At 40.6% G+C, this 21,346-nt stretch overlaps 1 protein-coding gene across 2 annotated transcripts; it reads right to left on the bottom strand.

Annotated features, from left to right (window-relative positions):
* Positions 1-2,749: 2,749 nt before the first annotated feature.
* On the bottom strand, positions 2,750-5,786 carry LOC145124366 (uncharacterized). 2 transcript variants are annotated; one of them, XM_079059684.1, is made up of 3 exons: positions 5,603-5,786; positions 4,756-4,811; positions 2,750-4,672 (listed from the first exon to the last, which is right to left on the bottom strand). In XM_079059684.1, the coding sequence occupies exon 3, from the start codon at positions 4,645-4,647 to the stop codon at positions 2,980-2,982; it is 1,668 nt and encodes a 555-aa protein (XP_078915810.1). In that variant the 5' UTR covers positions 4,648-4,672; positions 4,756-4,811; positions 5,603-5,786; the 3' UTR covers positions 2,750-2,979. The 2 variants fall into 2 exon arrangements, with proteins under 2 accessions (XP_078915810.1, XP_078915809.1); XM_079059683.1 differs by lacking the exon at positions 4,756-4,811 and having other exon boundaries at positions 5,603-5,785.
* Between the last annotated feature and the right edge of the window lie 15,560 nt (positions 5,787-21,346).

Here is a 21,346-nt window from a genome sequence, read left to right as displayed (position 1 = left end):
CTTGGCATTTACTGCATGTCCATTTACAAAGTCCTTATTGGTGTGTGCAACATTATTGAGAGATTAAGGGTTATGTTAGTGATTTGTTCTTCGAGCAATACTTGTGTCTTTGACCGAGGTAAGTTTTAGATGGATGAAATGTTTTTTTAAACAACCATATATTAAAAGGACACTAGCAAGTTGGTAGGTTAAAAAAATCCAATTACAAACTATTAAGCGGTTGTTGAAGCCAACAAACCCAATTACTAGGACATTTGGTATTTCTATTTTGTACCACATAAAGATAACTCTATAATATAATCAAATATCTCGTCTCTTCTCAACGCCTTATCAACAAAAAAAGCATACCATTCCTGTATTTCCTAATATACCAAATCATTGTACCAACAATAACATCCACCGACATTATCTTTTTATTAATCAATTTTAACCAAGAGCAAACTAAACTCCGGTGGTTGAATATCCAACCATCTAAAAACCTCACTCGAGTTTCTTGCTGTAACTTCTCATCTGGCAAAGAGATGATCCAACTGATCCACCAAGGTGATCCTATATTTCCATTTCTTTTTATCCTTGCTATGAAAGGTTTACATGAAATTATTCAGAAGACTTTATTTATTGGTTTGTTCAAAGGTGTTTCTATTGGGTCTAATAGTTTTATAACTTCTCATTTGATATATGTTGGTGATGTAATCTTTATGTGAGAAGGGTCTTTACGCAATGCTAGTAACTTGATTTAGCATGTTGCGTTGTTTTTTTCTATCTTCAAGCATTAAAATAAATGTCCATAAAAGTAAGTTGTTAGGTATTGTTGTTTCTTAGAGTGAGAGTGAGATCAATGACATGACTTTGATTTTGGGTTGTGGGGCTTCAATTTTTCCTTTGACTTACCTCGATGTTTCAGTTGGTTGTAGCATGTTGCGTATTGCTAATTGGAAGGGTGTTGTTGATAAATTTAAAAATAGACTTTCTAGATGGAAGGCGCGTATTCTTTCTATTGGGGGTAGGCTGGCACTAATCAAAACAATTCTTGGGAACTTACTTACTTATTATGTTTTATATAGAATGTCGGTTGTTGTGGACAAATTTTGGAGGCTTTTCAAAATAATTTATTTACATATAGGTGGAGATTTGGAATATAGGACGATGGCATGGGTTTCTTGGAGTAAGTGTTTGGCAAGTAGAGATAGAGAAAAAAACTGGCAAATGCAACTCCCACCATCTAGCTAGAAGACTCCACAATTCCAACGCCATCTCACAAGAAAAGAAAAAGATGATTAACCATTTCAATATCAAAATCACAAATCAGACACATCACATAACCAATATCAATGTCACGTCAGTCTAAATTAACTCTAGTAGGAACCCTATTCAAATTTAACCTCCAAAATAGAATATTAACTTTGGAAGGGATGTAACAGTTCTATCTAGACGGTTGAGAAGATGACTCCAAGATTTTAGAGTCAATCATAACCCGAGTTGAAGCAACTATAAAACCCACCGTGGCATCAATCAACCAAACCCAAGAGTCATGTTCCTCCACAAGATTATCATGAGCAACACAAGACCTCAAAGAAGTATACTGAAATATCTAATCACCTCTTCTACGATACCTTCTAAAAACCGAGAGCCAATAAGAAGATTGAATCCTGTTAGAAACTATACAAGACTTCTCCAAATCTAGAGCGTAAACCCTAGGAAACTTGTCTTTTAAAGGAATAACATCGCACTAGATATCTTCCCAAAATGAAATTAAACACCCATTACCAAGCTGCGTTTACACATAGACAAGAGATCTATACCTTTCTTAGAGAGATTATCTGAAGCATTAATATTCACATTCCACGGAGAAGCAGCGGAGCTATGAGTGACCAACTTCCCAATACCACCATCAATCCCATGAATACTTCTAATGACTTTAACCCACAAGTCATGAGTATTCATTCTAAATCTCCAAATCCACTTGAACATAAGAGAACTATTTAGAGCAAAGATGCTCCCAATGCCCAAACCCCCTATGTTCAGATGTCTCTCCAAGCAAAAAGATATTTGGTTGTGGTTGTTCTTACCATGTTTTGGGCGTTATGGTCCTTTCATAACAATACGTTCAAGCAAGTTAAACCTCTTAAGGCGGTTGTATGAGATTTTATTCAATCTCAATCTTTCTTATGAATTAGTTCTAGATTTCCTAAGTTTAGAGTTAAGTGGATTTATTAGTTGCAAAATCTGTCCCTTGTAATTACTTAATGTTTTGTTCTAACGTTAGCTGGTTTTATATAATGTCGCCATTCTAAAAATATATATAATATAACTAGGAGGATTGGCTTGGATCATATTACTACATAAAGGAAATTGAAAGATAAAAAAGGGAATCGATATTGATTCAGCCCGTCATATTTTGTGATTTGGAGGTCGTGACAACTCAACATTTTTTATTCATTGATTGTGATATTGCTAAGGTGGTGTGTTGTGGCCTGGTGGGACATTATTCAAAATTTCAAATCTTTTTCGATTGGTGACATTTAAAAAATTTGTATTAACTTCAACGAATAATATTACGATTTTAATGTTCAATATGAATAATATTTTTGACCATCTCTTGTCCACAAATCACAATTAGTTAAAATCCGTTGAAATCCAGAATGACATTAAATCCACCAACAATATACCCAAAAGATTGAACAAGTCCACTATCATCCAAAATATACCTCAAAACTTACAACCTCACAAGTCATTTGAAAAAAAAAAATATTAAACAACCATTTTAATAATATCATTCTTAGAATTATATAACAACCAAAATTACTATTTTGACCCCTTTATCACACCTATCACCTACGAATGTTTCGTCTTCTACGGATAGGTAGGGCATGTCTTTCGATGTTTTTAACTGTAAATAAAAGTAAATGACATGACAAGACAAACTTAACGACATAAAACACGACTTAACAACTACAACACAAAATAAGTGAATAACCCTCAAGGAACAACGGGTTTATCATCCCAAATCTGTCTAGTTTCAGCCAATTCAGGACGATAACGTTTAGCCAATATCTCAACTTGTTCCCCAAATGTCTTGCTCTTATGATTCCCAATACAAACCACCATTTGATCCCATCTTTTCCTACAAATCTCCCCACTTCTATGCTCCAAAAGCTCATCCCACTCCACATCTTCAACACAAGCCGCATCAATCTCATAAAGCTTCCCAACCAACCAATAATCATCAGCATCCGACCATTTCTTCTCAGCCACTAAACTCGAAGTCAACTGCTCATACCACTTCCTACAACAAGTCGAATCACTTCTAGTTGTCAACTTCTCACTAATCGATGTCCATGGAATATTATCCCTCAACATCCCATGCTTTGACTTTTTCTCTTGACCCGTGATCTTCATTTGTAAATCCAAGTTGACCATATCGTATAGATTCTGATACTCATCTTGACTCCATTTCCCAATTTTTAAATTCTCAAGTTTGACTATTCTTCGCCACGTGTCCTTAACATGGAAACGGTGTTTACCGAGTTCTTCTGCAATCATTTTCCATTTGTTTCCGTGTTTTTTGTAGGATTCTTTGAGGAATTTGATCTCTTCGGGTGTCCATTGGCGGTGTTCGGATTGTTCAAAGAGGATGTGGGCCCGGTGGTAGATGGCGGTGTAAGGGCGGTAGGGGATGCAATTGCCGATTTCTTGCCAACATCTTTTCATACCTTTGTGGGATTTGCAATTTAGGATCATTTTTAAGCCGTCGTCTCCTAGGTTGTTGGAGATTATGTAGTTTTCGACGGCTTGTTTTACTGTTTCGTCTTCTTCTGGTGTGAATCTTTTTCCTCGTACTAGGTTGTCGGCGGATTTTGTTTTTTGTTGTCTTTTGGCGGTTGTGTTTGATGATGATGGGAAGATTTCTACTTCGCCCGAAAAGGTAACTTTTTTGGTTTTCTTTTTTTTGGGTTTTTTTGGGTCATCATTTTGTTGTTCCAAATTACCCTTATCTCCATCTTCATTTGATTTTGATTTCCTATTTTTTTTCTTTTCTTTTTTTGATTTTGGGGCGTCATTTGTTTGTGTCTTCTCGGAAGAATCCCTTTTCCTCTTCTTCTGTAAATCACCATTGTCTTCTTCCAAATTACCATTATATCCATCTTCATTTGCCTTTGATTTCTTCTTTTTCTTCTTTTCTTTTTTGGGTTTTGGGTCATCATCTTGGCTCAGGTTATTTTCTTTAATTACTGCACTCTCAGAAGAATCTTTTTTCCTCTTCTTCTGTAAATCATCATTGTCTTCTTCCAAATTACCATTATATCCATCTTCATTTGCCTTTGATTTCTTCTTTTTCTTCTTTTCTTTCTTGGGTTTTGGGTCATCATCTTGGCTCTGGTTATTTTCTTTAATTTGTTCACTCTCGGAAGAATCTTTTTTCCTCTTCTTCTGTAAATCACCATTGTCTTCCTGATTGGCCTTATCTCCTTCATCTTCATTGGATTCTGATTTCCTCTTCTTGTTCTTATGCTTATGAGGTTTCTCTTTTGGAAGAGCATCATCTATTTCTTCTGGATGATTATTGGTCATGTTCTTGCTTTTCTTCTTCTTCTTTTTTTCCATCATCATAGGCGAGGCATCTGCATCTTCCCCTGTATTGCCCATTTCTTATGCTTCTGAGCTTGTGTTTCTGCTTGAGACAAAAGACAAAGTCAGAGATAATAGATGCTACAAGAGAAAAGAACAACACTTGATATAAAAACTGGTACATACACTATTATTTTTCTTTTGATCAAATAGCTTCAGGTTCTGATATGTCCTCAAGAAATCTTTACAAAAGGTCATTGATGAGAAAAAAGGATTTCAAACTCTTACATGGTAGAGAAATGTAGACTAGGGACAAAAGTTGCATCATATGCATCAAAGATGAGAACTTGCAATTACAAACTTTAGCAAAAGATGATGTTTTTAGAGCACTATGGAGAGAATATCGTTTGATAAGTTGATCAATGGAGCTAGTTAGACTACAAGGGAGCTTCATGATACTAACAGAACGAGGATGCCTTCTTTAAGAACAATATAGACTCAATCTTTATTTGTATATGAAAAAAAGGCACATAATGTTCAGTTAATACATAGAAGCTGAAACTACAGCATCATTTCATTCTGCACAACCAACTAACAAGTAAAGATAGGTATGATTTCAAGCAAATTGAGAAGCATTCTGTTGCTTTTACATTTTCTGATTTATGAATAGAATTGAAGCAGTCGCATACACCAGTAACAATAAACACAAAATCCATCTTACAATAGTATCAACATATACCACTATACCAGTAACTTTAATTTTACCATATGTACTAATACACAACAACAACAACAACAACAACAACAACAACCTGTATACAAGATTTCTTACTGTTTCGGATTCTAGAATTCCTCACTGCTCAGAAGTTTAATTTAAAATCTAAAACCCAATAAAGATATATTCTTCAAAACCACGTGACAAGATGAAGTTATGAGCTAAACTAAAATCGGCTAGGCTTGATGATGTCGATAAAGATAACGGAAATAAAGAATCGACGGAGAAGAAAAAGAGATTATAAGAGTTGAAATCAACCTGTATGATGATCGATTAAGAAGTAGGAGACAGTGAAGTCCAAAACTTTGAGGGTTTAATGATCTATCGGAGATACCGGGGGCGTGCAACGATGAGTGGCGGCGGCAATTAACGATGGGCGACGATATACTGGGGAGAAGAGGGCTCCGCGTAAGAAAGGGGGAGAAACGAGGGTAAATAGGTAAAATAGACGGGGTTTTGATATTTTATTGCAAGGAGTGACAAGGACTAAACTCAAAGAACCTTTCGGTCTTTTTTTTTTTTTTTTTTTTTTTACTTGGAAAGTTGGACCATCCTTTGTTTTTTGGTTTTGTTTCATGTTTAATCCCTCGTTTTTTGGTTTTGTTTCATGTTTAATCCCTCAACTTAAAAGACAAATATGTCATTCTCTAATTATTTTAACTTTAACTTTATTTTTATTATTATTCGTATGTTATTTATGTTTATCCATTTATTTCATTTATTATTATTTAATGAGACCCATTAATCTATATCAACCTCAACAAACTAGTCAACCACCATCACCTCTGACAACAACCACCACCTCCGACAACAAGAAGAGTCTCAAAATCAATGGAGAAATATAGGAACTCTACTTATAAAAACCATAAATCAACTCCACCTATCAAAATACAAATGAAGAAAAATCCCAAAATCAATGGAGATAAAAGGTCGCGTTCCAAAACAGTAGGCGACGACTAGGGTTCCGAGAATAGTGGAACGAGAGGCTAGGGTTATTTTATGGTGAAATTACCGATGAAAAAGGTGATAAACCATTAGATGGGGGCGGATCTATGGTTCGGTTTTTGGCGAGATAAAAGAAGCCTCCGTGTGTGGTGGTAGTGCTGGCATCAATGACTAGGGTTCTGGTGAGATAAGAGAGGAACGAGAGGCTAGGGTTGGTTTCTGGTGAAATTCTCGGCAACAAAACGATAAATCAGCAAAGACGGCGGACCTAGGGTTCAGTCTCGATGAGATCGGATAAGCTTCCATGAGTGGTGGTAGTTAGGCGGTATAAGGTGGCGCAAAGTCGTTGGCGTGAGGTTGCAGACAATGTCAATGGATCTGGGTGTTGTTTTCGGAGGTGATGGTGGGGGAAATCACTGGTGTCAATTATCTAGGGGATCTTGAAAAGATAGAGGTTCTGGGAGAAATCACGATGATGTACTAATACTTGATAGCCATGGTAACCTGGTTGTACAATTATACATATGTTTTAGCAAATTGATGAATTTTTATTAGCCTTATGACTATAAAAATAAAGAAAAAAATAAATATAAAAAAAATAAGTAAGGGTAATACTGTAACAGGCCAAAATTTCAAGTAAAAATTTTCATTTAAATATTAACAATCCATGTTTAATAATTAGAAATTCCCATCATAAGTTGTTTCCAAAATTCAATACATCATCATATTATTCAAAAAGACCAGATTGTCCATAATAACTAGTGGGAAAAGTGCTGGAGAGTGCACGCTGCGCCACCAAGTCGGGCCCTTGCCCTTAGAGCTAGAAGTACCTGAAACATCCAAAAAAACTATAAGCACACGCTTAGTGAGTTTCCTAAAACATACGAAACATATAATCACATAATGTCATGCACACATTCATATAAGGTTGTCATGGACTCCCTCCATGGTCTTCACTTGGAATGTCATGGGCTACCCCATGGTCTTATGTTCCCGAGCCATGGGCTCCTCCCATGGTCTTGCCAAGTGCCATGGGTTTCTCCCATGGTCTTCACATAATTCACATATAGATCAAACAACAACCATGACATATTCCATAACTAAACATTTCATATCAATTAATGGGCCGAACTTGGTGCCTTCGACCCATGAGTGTAGTGAGAAGACTCACCTCAAATATTGAATGATAGCTGACTAGGTCTTGGCTCCGAATATCAGCTCTACTCAACCTCTAAATAGAAACAATTCCTTAAATACAACTCAAAATGCCCTAAAACCCCTTAAAAGTCAAACTTGGTCAAAGACTAAAGTCAAAGGTCAAAGTCAATGGTCCGAGTTGACCCAACTCGCCGAGTTGTCCTTCAACTCGTCGAGTTTTTCCATTATCTGCACAGATCCGGAAAAACTCTCATCAACTCGCCGAGTTCACTAATGAACTCGCCGAGTTAGCCAGAAATCCAACAACTTAATGCATTAAGCTGTTTCCATCGAATCTAGGAATTCCAATTCTAATATCTCCTTTAAAATGATGACTAGAAGGGTAAAGTTTCAACTTTACCCTTAGTAACCATCCAAAGTGAGTCAAACCCAAACCCTAGACTCATTAGAGTGATGCTTGACCCATTAAGCCCTTAAACTCTCAAAACAAAGTCCCAACATACAGATCTGGCCTCCAATGGCTGGAAAATCACGTAAAGTTTCCAACTTTACGTCCATGCATGCTAAAGGAAACCCTAGGGATCAATATGGGTTTAATAAAGGACTTATTGCATAAATGAGACCTAAGACCTAGTAAAGTTTGCAACTTTAAGCCAAATGAGGCCATAAAATGGCTAGATCTAACATGAAAACCCCTGGAACACTCAACTTCTTGGACAACTCAACCATGAGCCCAAAATCAAGATAAAACCCCAAAACAATAGATCTAAACAATAGCAAAGCAAGGTATAAACTTGATACCTTCAAATGACTGAAAAGAGTGGGGAGATTTTGGATCAAGATCTTCCCTCCAAGCTATGCTCCTTCAACTTCAAAGATCCACCAAAAGTGTGCAAAATATCAACACTTAAGGCCCTCCATAAGCTCACACACTCACAAGGACGATGATACACACTTTTAGGGGTTTTCTGGACAGAGGAGGATGGTAAGGAGGCCAACCAAGAGACTTAAGGCCTTTAAATAGGGTGCAACACCCTAAAAATTAGGGTTTCCATCCCAGCCGCCAACTCGCCGAGTTGAGGCACCTCAACTCGTTGAGTTGGCTCATTAATTCCCGCGGCCAAAGTCCATTCCCCACACCGAGTTGAAGCTTCCAACTCGCCGAGTCCAATAGGAAAAATTAACAGTTTAGGGGAATAAATTCATACTGGAACCAAGAATTACAAATCTCCCCCACTTGAATCATACTTCGTCCTCGAGGTCCGCTGCCTCGAACAACCCCGGGTAATGCTCCATCATCTCCTCCTCGGGCTCCCACGTCCATTCTTAGCCCTTCCGGTGCTGCCATTGCACCTTTACTAGCTTAACTTCTTTGTTCTATAGGGCTTTTTTTCCCGTCCAGAACCGTAATGGGCTTCTCCACATAATTCAGGCTCCCATCAACCTGAATATCATCCAAGGAAATGACTGCAACCTCACCAGCAACACACTTTCAAAGCTGAGACACGTGGAAGGTGTTGTGGATCTGACTGAGCTCATCCGGTAGATCCAATCGATAAGCAACCCTGCCAATTCGGGCAGAAATCCTGAACGGACCAATAAATCGGGGCCCCATCTTGCCCCTCTTTCGAAACCGAATGACACCCTTCCATGGTGACACCTTCAGCAAAACACAATCCCCCACCAGAAACTCGAGGTCCGAACGGCGCCGGTCAGCATAACTTTTATGACGGTTCTGCACGACTCGCAACCTGTCACGCACCTGCTGAATCAACTCGGTGGTCTTAAGCACCACCTCAGTGCTTCTCATAACTCGATGTCCAACCTCCCCCCCCCCAGCAAACTGGAGTCCTACACCTCCGACCATACAACATCTCAAACAGGGGTCGGTCAATACTAGCATGATAACTATTTTTACATGAGAACTCTGCTAGTGGAAGGTAATTATCCCAACTCCCTCCGAAATCCAATACACATGCCTAGAGCATATCTTTGAGTGTCTGGATCGTTCGCTCGCTCTGACCATCGGTCTGGGGGTGGTAAGTGATGGGTTTTACACAAAATAACATCCTATATACTCATGCAAACCCTAAAGCTTGGATTTAGGCTTCTCTATTGTACATGCAATTCATCCAAGACTTTTAAACCCTAGATCTAGTGTATATAATTCGAAATTGACATAACAAAACAGATCTAGATGAGTACCTCTTCTTCATAGCTTGAATCTTCTTGTCCTTGGAGCTTAGAGTCACAAATGTCACTCCTCTAATGGCTTACAAACACCACAAGCAAGAGGATGATCTTAGAGAGAGGTTGGAAGCTCTTGAAGTCGGCTCTGGTACTCTTAGAAGTAGGGTTAGCCGATTTCTGAAGCCTAAGGGGTCTATTTATACTTGTGTTGTTAGGGTTTCAGTTAAAACCCTAATTGGATAGCTTAGGCCTTAAGCAGTACAAAGAACCTTCCAGAATAAAGGCCTTGGACGAAATTAGATGGGCTCCCACTCTAATTTCCGTCCATCCCTTAAATCCAAAAGGATTCTCAGCCCAAATCAACTATCACACAATTGACAGTTCCAGTCCCTTTATTGAATTAATCTCTTTTAGCCACAAAATTAATTCTTGTCTAATATTAATTAATTATATGATTTCTCCTTTAATATATTATTCATATAACATATTAATAAATCATAATAACCTCTTTATTCATAAATCATCCTATCATGTTGCTTTGGTGAAGGCAACCCAAAAGGACCATGCACAACCGGGTCAAATACTTACCAAATATAGTTACGGGCTTAGACACTAATCCAACAGTCTCCCACTTGGATAAGTCTAGTAACTATAAATGCAAGCATAATCCGATTAGCAATCATAGCTCTCAAAGACGCTGTCGAACTCTGATCTTATCAGTAACCTGTCCTCTAGATAAGAGATCGTATAGTCCTCCGTTCTAGATATCGTGTAGACAAATACATGGAACATAGTCATACTTATTGTCCAACAGTTGTTTCTTGATCTTTGATTCTTTTGACATCGAACTTAATTGAACACATCAATTCAGTCCTGACCGGGCCCGACACATAAGTCAAACAAAATCATCGAGGGGCCCTGATATCGCTTTTACCCTCTTAGGATAAAAGGAACAGATAAACTTCAACTTATATGCATTTATTATTCACTAATCAAATCATACACAACAATGCGTTTTATAACATCAAGTTACTGATGCGTTTACGCATTATCAATGCACAACCAATTAGTGAACAACAAACCATATATCTAGGTTTTAAGACCATATGATATTATCGTCTTGCGATCACTCGTGATAAATTCCATGAAGTGATACCAGCAAGCGCGGGCCTAATCCAATGCTTAAATCAAACTCATAAGCACTCATGAACATTGAAGCAAACCTTTGCTATGTTTAATACGCTTTAGACAATCTACACACCAATTCATGACAATCTTCTTTCATACCTACTCCCAAAGTATGAGCGACTGTGGAACATTCGAATAATCTTATTATTTAGGAAGTCAAAACATGCAAAATGAAACAATAGGTAAATAATTAACATAAGACAGTAACTTTACTTATAAATAATACCCTTTTATTTAATCATCAAATGTCAATTACATTTATCTATTACATGTTTCTAAACTATCTAATCTAAACTAATATCGTCCTTCAGCCCGATGCTCCTAGCGTGCTGCAAGTGCTTAACCCTACTCAGTCCCTTCGTAAGGGGATCTGCTGGGTTATCTTCTGACGATACCCTCTTCACTACGAGGAGTCCTTCCTCCACCTGCTGTCGAATAAAGTGATATTTTTTGTCGATATATCGAGATCTGCCATGATCCCTCGGTTCCTTAGTCAAGGCAACCACTCCTTCATTATCACAGAAAATTTCCATGGGCTCCTTTATGGCTGGCACAACTCCAAGGTCTCCAATGAAGTTCTTCAACCATATCGCCTCCTTTGATGCTTCGCTCGTCGCTATATACTATGATTCGCATGTTGAATCAACTACGGTCTCCTGCTTGGAACTCTTCCAAGTCACTGCTCCTCCATTTAGAGTAAAGACCCAGCCCGATTGCGAACGGTAGTTGTCCCTGTCGGTTTGAAAATTGGCGTCACTATACCATTGCACCCTTAAGTCATCACTCCCACCGAGGACTAGAAACCATTCCTTGGTCCTCCGAAGGTACTTAAGAATATTCTTGACTGCGATCCAATGTGCTTTGCCAGGGTTCCCTTGATATCTGCTGACCATGCTCAAAGCGAAGGCCACATCAAGGCGAGTACAAGTCATAGCATATATAATCGAGCCAACTGCGGAAGCGTATGGTACTCGGCTCATTTCTGCTATCTCGACTTCGGTACTCGGGCTTTGAGTCTTACTCGACTTGGCATTACTTTGGATTAGTAACTCTCCCTTCTTTGAATTCTCCATACTAAAGCGTTTTAGTACCTTGTCCAAGTAAGTATTATGAATAAGTCCTATTAGTCTCTTACTTCTGTTTCTCACTATCCTTATTCCCAGAATATAGGCAGCCTCTCCGAGGTCCTTCATAGCGAAGCACTTCCCAAGCCAGGATTTCACTTCCTTCAGGGTTGAGATGTCGTTTCCTATGAGTATTATGTCATCGACATAGAATACGAGAAAGCTAACTATACTCCCACTAGCTTTGACATATACACATGATTCATCCTCGCTTCCCAGAAAACCAAACTCTTTGACTTTCTCATCGAAACAAAGATTCCATCTGCGAGATGCTTGTTTTAGTCCATAAATAGACTTTTCAAGCTTACACACTCTATTGGGATGCTTCGCATTGACAAAACCCTCTGGCTGAGCCATGTAATCATCCTCAGCCAATTTCCCTTTAAGGAAAGCAGTTTTGACATCCATCTGCCATATTTCATAGTCATGAAATGCAGCAATGGCCAGCATCACCCTGATAGACTTTATCTTCGAAACTGGTGAGAAGGTTTCATCATAATCAACTCCGGGAGTTTGAGTGAAACCCTTCGTAACCAATCGCGCCTTATAGGTGTGTACATTCCCATCCATGTCAGTCTTCTTCTTGAAGATCCACTTGCACCCGACCGACTTACGACCTGACACATTGTCAACCAAATTCCAAACTTGGTTGTCATACATGGACTAAATCTCGCTGTCCATAGCCTCTTTCCATTTCGCAGACTCCGGGCCTGCCATGGCTTCCTTATAGCTGTTAGGTTCGTCCAGATTCACTAGTGTACTATCACTAATGAACGTATCCCCTTCTGTAGTAATATCAAAACCATAAAACCGGGGTGGAACATTAACTCTTTCGGAACGTCTAAGAGGCAAGGACTAGTTAATTGGTTCAACCGGAGTTTCCTCCTCGGGTTGAGCGCCAGTGTTAGAGGTTCCTTCATCGCTCGAATCTTGAAGCTCTTCAAGATCGATTTGCCTCCCACTGTCCCCTTGGCTTATGAGTTCTCGCTCTCGGAAAAACCCTCTCCTCGCAACGAAGACAACATTATCACTCGGTATGTAGAAGAGATATCCAAAGGACTTTTGCGGGTAGCCGATGAAAATACATCGCTCACTATGAGTTTCGAGCTTGTCGTGAGTCTCTCGTCTTACGAAAGCCTCGCAACCCCAAACCTTGATGTGTGCCAATGAGGGAGCTTTCCCTGTCCACATCTCGTGAGGTGTTTTGGCAACCTTCTTCGTAGGGACTAAGTTAAGGATATGGGCGGCAGTCTCTAAGGCATACCCCCAGAATGAGATAGGTAGCAAAGCACGACTCATCATGGAACGAACCATGTCTAGCAAGGTTCGATTACGCCTCTCAGCCACACCATTCAATTGTGGTGTCCTAGGTGGCGTTAATTGTGAAACAATTCTGTATTCATTGAGGTAGTCGTGGAATTCAAGACTTAGGTACTCTCCACCTCGATCGGATCGAAGCATCTTGATTTTCCTGCCCAACTGATTCTCCACTTCTTGTTTAAACTCTTTGAACTTTTCAAAGGTTTCTGACTTATGCCTGATTAAATAGATATATCCATATCTGCTATAATCATCGTTAAAAGTCACGTAGAAGCGGCACGCATCCCTTGTGGTCGATCTAAATGGTCCACATACATCTATATGTATGAGGTCCAATAAACCCTCACCCCTCGCACAAGTGCCAGTGAAGGGTGACTTGGTCATCTTTCCAAGTAAACAAGATTCGCACACGTCATCATCCCTAAGGTCGAATGACTCCAACACTCCATCCTTTTGGAGTTGGGCTATGCGTTTCTTGTTGACATGTCCAAGACGACAATGCCACAAGCATGCTTTATCCAAATCATTGGAAGAATCAATACACAACACATCATTTCCTAAATTGTCTACAACCATCACAGTTTCATATATTCCATTACAAGGTAATGCTTCAAAATAGAAAACACCATTAAGATAAGCATTAATAGAACCCTTTTCATTATCAAATGAATATCTAAACCCTTGTCTATACAAACCATGAAATGAAATGATGTTTCTTTCCATATCTGGCGAATAGAAACAATTATTTAAATCTAATCCTAATCCACTACTGAGCATTAAAGAGTAAACTCCGATCTTGGTGACAGGCGACAATCTTCTGTTCCCCATGATCAAATTTATCTTCCCATGCTCCACATCCCTATTTCTTCTTAGGCCCTGAAAATCAGAACAAATGTGAAAACCACATCCTGTATCAAGAACCCAAGAAATAGCATGTGATGAATCATTAGATTTAATAGTGTAAATACCTGCGTAGGACGGCTTGATCTTTCCATCCTTGATGTCTTGCAGATATTTCGGGCAGCATCGTTTCCAATGCCCTATTTCATGGCAGTAGTGGCACTCTGCCTCTTTGGGGTTGGAGTTGGGTTTAGCAGGACCAACCTTGGTTCCACTAGAAGAGGATCCATTTTGGGACTTTCCCTTATGGTGGCTCTTTGAAGGAGCCTTCCTCTTCTTACCCTTCCCTTGCCCAATTGCCAAGACTAGGGCAGCGGTAGGAGTTGGAGATAATGCAACAAATTTATCTTTGAGGTTGCTCTCAGCAGTCCTCAATAGTCCTTGAAGCTTGCTAAAGGTGACCTCCTCCTTGTTCATGTGGTAGGTCATGCGGAACTGGCTATAACAGGGAGGCAAGGAATGAAGGATGATGTCAATTGCCAACTCTTCATCAAAGTTCACATTCAACTTTAGCAGGCGATCGACATATCTCTGCATATTTTGCAGATGAGCAGTATGGGACTCTCCATTACCCATTTTGGTAGTGATCATCGAAGTGATGATCTCGTACATTTCTTGCCTAGCGCTTTGGTGTTACCGGTCCAGCAGATCCTGATGCATTTCATAGGGGTACATGTCTTCATAGGACTTCTAGAGTTCTGCAGTCATAGTCGCTAGCATGATGCAATGGACTTTCGTGGCATCACGCTCATGGGCCTCAAAGGCCGCGATCTCTTCAGCAGAGGCAATGTTGATGTTGATTTCCTTTAGCTTCTCATAGAGGACATACTCTTTGTCCTCGTAACGAGTGACCATTCGAATGTTGCGGATCCAATCATTGAAATTGGACCCGTCAAAGATCGCTCTCCCACACAAGTTCATGAGTGAGAACGAGCCAGAGGAAGTTGAACCAGAAGCGTTGTTGTTGACATTCGACATCTGAAAGGAAAAAGAACAAAGTTTGATTAGAAATGAATCCCCAATTAAACACCCAAATGATAAATTAGGGCTAAGATCCAACAACATTATTTACAAATTAGAAGAGGGATGCCGTAATCTAACAAGTAAATAATTTGAAGGTAAGTGAATGACGATTCACTAATTTCCACCATGAAAAACAAATTAAGGCTAAGTTTTAAATGTATTGAAAACTCCTAGATCTTATGAGATTCATTGAACTTTTCGATGGCATGTTTAAATCTCGATATGCCCCTCAAGTTTGTGACTGGGATGCCGAGGATCACAAAGCGGGTGTGAATAACCATGCAAATGTACATGGTGCCCTCATTTTTACAGTCACCTATTCGATGTGTCGGTTAACCACACACGTTCCATCGAACTATGACAAACAATGAGTCACCCTTTGCCACTTTTTCTTATAACCCAATTAGTGTGCCGTTTAACCACACACGCTCCACTAACGTCTTAGCAAGGGTACAAAGTGTAATTTCATGGAATTGCATCAATTCACTTTTGCCTAAAGTAACTAAGATTTAGAATTTTTGTAAAAACATTTAGTTACTTTTATAATTTCATTATACTTTTAATGAGGAAAGGGTTGCCCTATCCTACCCGTTCGGCTAACGACCCTCCACCAATCAAGGAAGCGGTGGGTGAGAGTGGACACCCATTAAACGGCCATTTTATAGGCCATAACCTTATACCCCCCTTATAGATCGGCTTCGTGAATGAGGCCTACTGACGGTAAGACTAGCATATATATATATATATATATATATATATATATATATATATATATATATATATATATATATATATATATATATATATATATATTAATCTTATAATATTATAAAGTATAAGGTTGAATTTTAAACTTGTAAAGTTCTAGGGTTTGAAATTTAAATAGTTCAAATTAAACTTTTAATCAAAAATTTAAATTTCAAAACTTGAGGGCAAGTTTTGAACTTTTCAAAACACATAGGATTAAATAGCAAATAATTTAAAATTAAACATTTAATTTAATGATTATCTAAATTTTACCTAATCAATTTTATTTACAAGATAATTCATCAAATAATTTAAATAATCAAATATTATCACATAAGGAATTTATTATTTAAATATATGGTAATTATCTTTTGTTTTGGAAAGGATAAACATATAACAACAATAAAATTCGGATTTTATTAGTCAAAAATGATTTTGGTAATTACCCTTTAGCAAAACAGCAAGAAATCCCGAAAATCCCTCTGACAGATGTGCCGACTCGCCGAGTCCCCTAATGGAATCGTCGAGTTCATCCTACTCGTCGAGCCCACTATGGGACTCACCGAGTCTGTCAGTCAGGGGCCAAAAAAATCGATTTTAAAGCATGAATGAAAACACAAAGCATCAATACAATAGAATCCAATCAAGGCTCTGATACCACTGATGGGTTTTTACACAAAATAACATCCTATGTGCTCATGCAAACCCTAAAGCTTGGATCTAGGCTTCTCTATTGTACATACAATTCATCCAAGACTTTCAAACCCTAGATCTAGTGTATATAATTCTAAATTGACATAACAAAATAGATCTAGATGATTACCTCTTCTTCAAAGCTTGAATCTTCTTGTCCTTGGAGCTTAGAGTCACAAATGTCACTCCTCTAATGGCTTCCAAACACCAGAAGCAAGAGGATGATCTTGGATGTAACATCCTAACTGTCAGGTATTATTAATATTTTTCCTTTTAGACTTTACGTTGAAGGTCTACTCGACGAGTTGGCGCTATGACTCGTCGAGTAGCAGCGGGCCAGGACACGTCAATTAATGAGTGACTCGTCGAGTCGGCATGGGACTCGACGAGTAGGAGCTGGCAGTGGAAACCCTAATTTTCAGGGTTTTGCACCCTATTTATTGGACCATTACCGCCTCCCACTGTGCTCTATCACCCTCTTGAGACCCAGAAACCCTAATTGCTGTGAGTGAGAGCTTGGAGAGTGTTTTGGTGCTTTGGGGAGTGACTTTTATGAAGGAAACTTGTAGATCAAGAGGCTAGCATCAAGATTTCCGTGTGGATCCAGAGTCTACTTCAGTTTAAGCACGTTTTGGAGGTAACCAGCTGCTACCTTAACCTCTTTTCTTCTAAGAATCATTCATATGTGAAAACTAGGGCTTTCTTTAGTTATTCATGAAGGGATTTTGGTATGGGAGCTAGATCTGAAGTTGAAACTTCATATTTGTACCTCTTTTGAGTCCTAAGTCCATAAAGTTTCCAGCTCTTTCAAGGATGAGACTTTCCCAAGGTGTAAAGCTCCATTAGAAGCTTAGATTGGTCATTTAGAGCCTTTAGGGCCTTGCATGTGTGTAAAGTTTGCAACTTTACGTGTTAAACATGCCTTAGAAGCTTGGATCTGTAATCTGGAACCTTGGCATGGCTTAGAAAGTGTCTGCATGGATGAAGGTCTGCAAGGACTCGGCGAGTTGCATAGTCAACTCGGCGAGTCATATGAAGATGGTCGTGAACTCGTGGAGTTGATGAACAAACTCGACGAGTCCGTTGAAGATTGCCTTGAACTCGGCTAGTCGTTCGAAGACTCGGCGAGTCGGCTAGGGTTTCTCCCAATTCTTGGACACGTATGAATTCGACGAGTTAAAGGGGAACTCGACGAGCCAATCAAGGAGTTCACGACTTCTCGAGTTCAGGAAGGACTCGACGAGTCGAGTCAACATGGACTGTTGACTTTGACAGTGGACTTTGACTTTTACCAAGAGTTGACCAGTTGACTTCTGAGAGTATTCTGGTAATTTGGAGATTTACGAAAAAGGGTTTTATGGTAACGATAGGTGGTGGAGTTCGTGTTGGTGATCCGGGAGTTGAGCTTCTAGTTTCAGACGACAGTTGGGAGGTGAGTTTTTCCTCACTATACTCAAGGGTCTAAGGCACCAAGGCCGGCCTTTTGGATTATTATATGGTCATGTTATGCTAGTATAATCTGTTAGATCGGTATCCTACAGGGTAGGATAATATTATATGATATGTGGTATGATCTGTTAGATTGGCATCCTGGTAGATACGATGGTGTTATGTGCTATGTGGTAAGATCCGTTAGATCAAGTATTGTCTATAGACTGTTATGTGATTATCTATTATATGTGCACATGTTTGTTTGGCGGTTGAGGCTTATCTGCTCGGTGCGAAGGCCAATAGACCTGGGCATTCCAACCTGTAGGTTGTGGGCCGTGAGTATTCCATCCTGAGGGTGATTGGACTCAGAGTATGTGGGCAATCCAACCTGTTGGTTGTGGGCCTGGGGTATTCCAACCTGATGGTTGATTGGACCCATAATGTATTGGCAATCCAACCTGTTGGTTGTGGCCTGGGGTATTCCAACCCGATGGTTGATTGGACCCATAGTGTGCTGTTATGATTCTATGTGTATTGTTGTGGGTATGGGTATTTTGGGGGAACTCACTAAGCTCTCGGGCTTACAGTTTCAGTTTATTGTTTCGGGTACATCAGGGGATCGCGGCAAGGCGAAGGCGTGATCGTACAGCTCCTCATGTTTTGTCTATGTTTCTGGGAAAACTCTGATATTATACATTTTGAAAACAAAGTTGTAATGATTTTTAATGGTTTGGAATGTTTTAAAAAAGTTTAAATTGGTTTGAATTTTTGGGTGTTACAAGTTGGTATCAGAGCCTTGGTTTGAGTGAATTGGGGGAACATGCGTGTAACTCCAGTCTCAAATCAAGGAAAGGATTTTCAAAATGATTTCTTTAAAAAGGTTTTCAAAATAAGTAAAGGAGGATGCATGATGTACGATCAGCCGGAGCCAGTAAGTAGCCCCAAAATACTATACAGTTATTTGATATGTTAGAACACCATGCTAGTGCTAGGCTAGGGGTCTTCAGGAATTGCATGACAGAATTGCCTGATTGTATGATGCCTGATAGCCTAGGGTTTCCCTTATATGAAATTGACATCATTACTGTAGTTGCTTAGTGTATGCATCACGACCGTACATAATTAAGATCTTATAGCGTAAGAATGTTTGATTTAGCCTTATGTTCTGTTCTTGTTTGATTGGGAGCTTAGGGTAGGATTGGATATTCGAAAGTCTATAAGGTCTAGCGTTATGTATGAATGGCATACACTAGGGCTGCAGGGGTTGGTGGAAGTTTCATGGATGGGTGAGTTGTAGGGGACCGGTAGGTCAGTTGTGAGACGGTTAGCCTTCCTCTAGGAGTGAGGATTGAGTGTTCTCTATGATATGTATGTTGTTAGGGTGTTGTGGTGATACTTGAGACAAATATGGGTAGGTGTGGAAGGTAGTATGGGCCCGTACTACTGAAAGCATAGGACCCTTACTCGTAGCAAGGAAGTCACAACCCCTAGGGATTAGTCGGGAGTTGGTTCCCAGTTACTTATGCAGATTGTCTGATATCTTCCTGTTATGTTTCAGAATGGCAGTTACGAGGCGTTTCACGTCAGGGTCCGGATCAGGATCAGGACAGGGTGATCAGGAGGCCCCAGTGGCACCTGAGGCTATCGGCTAGGAGGGGCCAATGTTGACAGAGGATCGGGTCAGGGAGATCATCCGCGAGGAGGTGGTCGAGATTGTACGGGGTCAGATTCCAGAGTTGTTCGGGACTATTAAGTCCGCTATGATGGAGTATTTCGATGACATATATGCAGCCCTCGTTGAGACAGCTGCCGCTGCAGCCACCGCGACTGTAACAACGGCGGGAGGGGGAGCGGGGCGAGTTTTTCAGTACAGGGACTTCGATAACACGAAGCCCCCTACCTTTGATGGGACGCAGGATCCCATCAAAGCTATGAGGTGGATCTCGGATGTGGAGGGGTGTTTCTTCACCTGCTCGTGTCTTACTGACCAGAAGGTCAGGTGTGCTCTGAAACTGCTAAGGTCCGGGGCCAAGGACTGGTGGAGACTTGCGACTGGGTCGTACACTGATGACCAGAGAGCTGCTGTTACTTGGGAGCAGTTCAGAGACATGTTCCGCGCCCGTTACATTCCGCGGGTCGAGCGGGAGCATTTAGCACAGGAGTTTCTGAGTTTGAGATAGGATGGGGAGTCGGTGACGGAGATTACCCGTATGTTCACTGAGAGGGCGATGTTTTGCCCGGAGTTTGCTTCCGAGCAGGCTCAGATGACCCGTTATCTGAGCATGCTGAAGACTGACATCCGTCAGTTTGTGTCTACCCAGCGATGTGATACACTTCTGGAGTTGCAGGAGGCCGCTAGACGGCGTGAGTTGGAGATTGAGCTGCAGTTGAGGGAGCAGCGGCAGGCCCTGACACAGTCACAGCCGGCGCCAAAGCGGTCCAAGACTGCTGATACGAGGACTGGGGGACAGCCAGGCCGCACTTGTGGGAAGTGCGGGAAGGCTCATTTAGGGATGTGCCGGACAGGGAGTGGGTGCCACCGATGTGGCAAGCAGGGCCATTTGGCCAGGGATTGCAGACAGCCGACTCCGAATTCCGGAGTCAGGCTTTGCTATCATTGTGAGCAGGTGGGCCATATGAAGGCCCAATGTCCTCTACTAGCCGCCAAGCCGGCGCAGGCTCCAGCGCCGACTACCTTGAGGATCACGGATGGGAGACCAGTCAGGGCAGAGCCTCCGAAGGCTCAGGGTCGTGCTTTCCAGTTGACCGCAGAGGAGGCCAGGGCAGCGCCAGATGTGGTTGCCAGTATGTTTCTCCCCTCTATCTCATTTATTATAATTGTGTTATGCTTATCTGTTGTACCTGTGATTAGGTACGTTTTTAGTGAACTCTTTGCCTGCTTTGGTTTTATTTGACTCGGGGGCGAGTCGGTCTTTCGTATATCAGTCATTTAGTAGGGAGTTCAGTGTGCCAGTGGGCGAGTTAGAGTGTCCGTTGCGAGTGTCTATCGCCAACGAACACGGGGTTTCTGCTTCTTCGGTTTATTGAGGGTGTGATTTGGAGATTTTCGGGGTGTCCTTCCCGATAGATTTGATTCCGATTCCCATGGGGGAGGTGTGCGTGATTGGAGGCATGGATTGGCTCAGTCGGTTCGGTGCTATGATTGATTGCGAGGGCCAGCGAGTGGTAGTTCGAACCCTAAGTGGGGGAGAACTGACTGTATATGGTGAGGGCACCATAGTGGGATCAGGGTTTTGTTCAGCTGCCAGGGCTCGACAGTACA

This window comes from Lactuca virosa, chromosome 7, assembly GCF_052849685.1.
Source record: "Lactuca virosa cultivar CGN04683 chromosome 7, Lactuca_virosa_CGN04683_v6, whole genome shotgun sequence".
Classification (NCBI taxonomy): Eukaryota; Viridiplantae; Streptophyta; class Magnoliopsida; order Asterales; family Asteraceae; genus Lactuca; species Lactuca virosa.
The sequence above is the reverse complement of the archived record's forward strand: the minus strand, read 5'-3'. Positions and strand labels throughout refer to the sequence as shown.

What these genes read in the sequence shown, in the direction of transcription:
- LOC145124366 (XM_079059684.1), bottom strand. Translation starts at nt 4,647, where the DNA reads ATGGGCAATACAGGGGAAGATGCAGATGCCTCGCCTATGATGATGGAA.